Below are 2118 nucleotides of genomic sequence, written 5' to 3' on the forward strand. Positions count from 1 at the left end.
AAGAATTAAAATTTTTTTTTTTTTTTTTTTTTTTTTTGACAAATAAGCTCAGGTTCAAAAAGGTTGAGGATTTAACCAAGATCACATAATCAGTGGTAGACCTGAGATTCAACCTCACTACCTATTCTGTACCTCTAGGGTTCATTACACATCTCTTCCCACCTAGTCACTCTGGGTCTCCTCTTCCATATCTGTAAAGGGAAATGGTTGAGGGTCCTTTCCAGGCTTAACCCTTTGTGGGTCTAAATTCACTAAGTTTCTTGCTGACTTCTCTAATTTTTTAAATTTAAATTGAGCATATATTAATTTAGGTAATAGTGTTGAGTACTATTTCTTATGCTTTTAGTAACCATGTCAAGGGATGTAGCCTAATGCCTTGATGGAGGGGTTTATATTAGACATCCCGAGCATATATATATATTTTTTTACTTTTGAAAGATTAACCTTATAGGTTACATAGTTTAACCCCACTTAGTTGCAGAGAAAACTGGAGTCCCAGGACATCAAGTGACATATCTAGTGACAGAATTAGGATCAGTATCTGGGTCTCTTGCTTTCCAGGCTAGTTAATATTTTTTCCATCATACCATGCTGAAGCAATAGGGATTCCAGGCAACAAGTGATGAGTGCTGGCCATTCTTTGCATCTGGTTGTCAGGACTTGGAATGGAATATGCATAGCATAGAATACAAAAGCCTGTGCGTACTGCCAAGTAGCATAGCAGGGCAAGAAAGACTTACAGTGTGACTTCTCTATACTGTTTAATAAGAAGAGGTTGTGAGCTTACAATTATTATTTTTCTTGGTAATAACACCAAGTCCAAATATTCAAAACAGTTTACATCTGTAAAATTCTTAGACAAAGAAAGGATAGTTAAGTGGCTGTTCAACTACTCAATTCCAAAGCAAAACCCTTTAGTAATAATCTGTATGTTTTGATTTTTTAAAAATCAACCACTAAAAGGTTTATAGACCGTTTCCGTTTTGTTTATTATTTTTATTTTGTTTTGAGGCAGTCTCACTCGGTTACCCAGGCTGAGTCGGTGGTGTGATTACAGCTCACTGTAGCCTCAACCTCCCAGGCTCAAGTGATTCTCCCAGCTCAGCCTTCCTAGTAGCTACGACTATAGGCGTGTACCACCATGACCAGCTAATTTTTTTATTTTTTGTAGAGACGGGGGTTTCGTCATGTTGCCCAGGCTGGTCTCGAACTCCTGGCCTCAAGCGATCTGCCTGCCTTGGCCTCCCAAAGTGCTGAGATTACAGGCTGAGCCACCATACCTGGCCTATTTCCATTTTTTAAATATCTCAACTGAAACCTTAACCCAAGAATTGCAAATTCAGATGTGTCTAAAGGCTAGAGTAGTAACCTAAATGCATGTAGTAGTGATATGGTGACTGTAAGCCCTTTGCACTTATGTCAGCTACATTTAATTGTTGCTGTGTTAGAATGCAGGCTCAGTGTTAGAAAGTCTAATAGTTTTTTCAAGAAGATCTAGAAATTCATATTCTCATGTGAAATAAAATAATGTCAACTTAAATTCAGAATCATCTTAAATATTATATAAGCCCAAAACCTCATATCTGTGAGGTACATTTTGACCCTTCAGTTTATAACCACTGCTTAAAATAAAAGGTCTTCAGTAATTCAGCAAGGTCAAATGGAGCACCCCTTGTAGTCCTGAGGCATTTGGAATTTGCAGTAAGGGAGCCTTGCCAAATGCTTGTGTCATTTTCCTTTTAGTACAACCTACATATTACAGATCTTCAGGCGAGGTTATAGCATAGCAATCTGATTCAAAGTTTGAGAACCCATGCCTTAACTGTGTTGCCCTAAGTAAAAGATTAAGCAATTCTTATGCTGTTTCCTTTTCTCAGAATGCTGCAAAGAGACTCTGTAGATAGTGAAAAAGATGGAGGGCCCCAGTTTGCAGAGGTGTTTGTCATTGTCTGGTTTGGTGCAGTTACCATTACCCTCAACTCAAAACTTCTTGGAGGGAACATGTGAGTATTATTAAAATGCATTGTTTTCCCCCCTTGCCAGGTAGTATATCTTAGATTAAGGGAGACAGGCTAGTTAGATTTTTTTTTTTTTTTTTTTTTTTTTTTTTTTTTTTTT

At 37.5% G+C, this 2118-nt stretch overlaps 1 protein-coding gene across 1 annotated transcript in view; it reads left to right on the top strand.

The window, feature by feature from the left end:
* YIPF6 (Yip1 domain family member 6) overlaps positions 1-2118 on the top strand; it is a 29914-nt gene that overhangs the window by 20443 nt on the left and 7353 nt on the right. The window contains exon 4 of the mRNA XM_017895361.1: positions 1878-2003. Coding sequence (XP_017750850.1) covers positions 1878-2003 — 126 coding nt within the window. The remainder of the gene's footprint in view (positions 1-1877; positions 2004-2118) is intronic.

Source organism: Rhinopithecus bieti, unplaced genomic scaffold, assembly GCF_001698545.2.
Source record: "Rhinopithecus bieti isolate Rb0 unplaced genomic scaffold, ASM169854v2 scaffold_26729, whole genome shotgun sequence".
NCBI classification, from domain to species: Eukaryota; Metazoa; Chordata; class Mammalia; order Primates; family Cercopithecidae; genus Rhinopithecus; species Rhinopithecus bieti.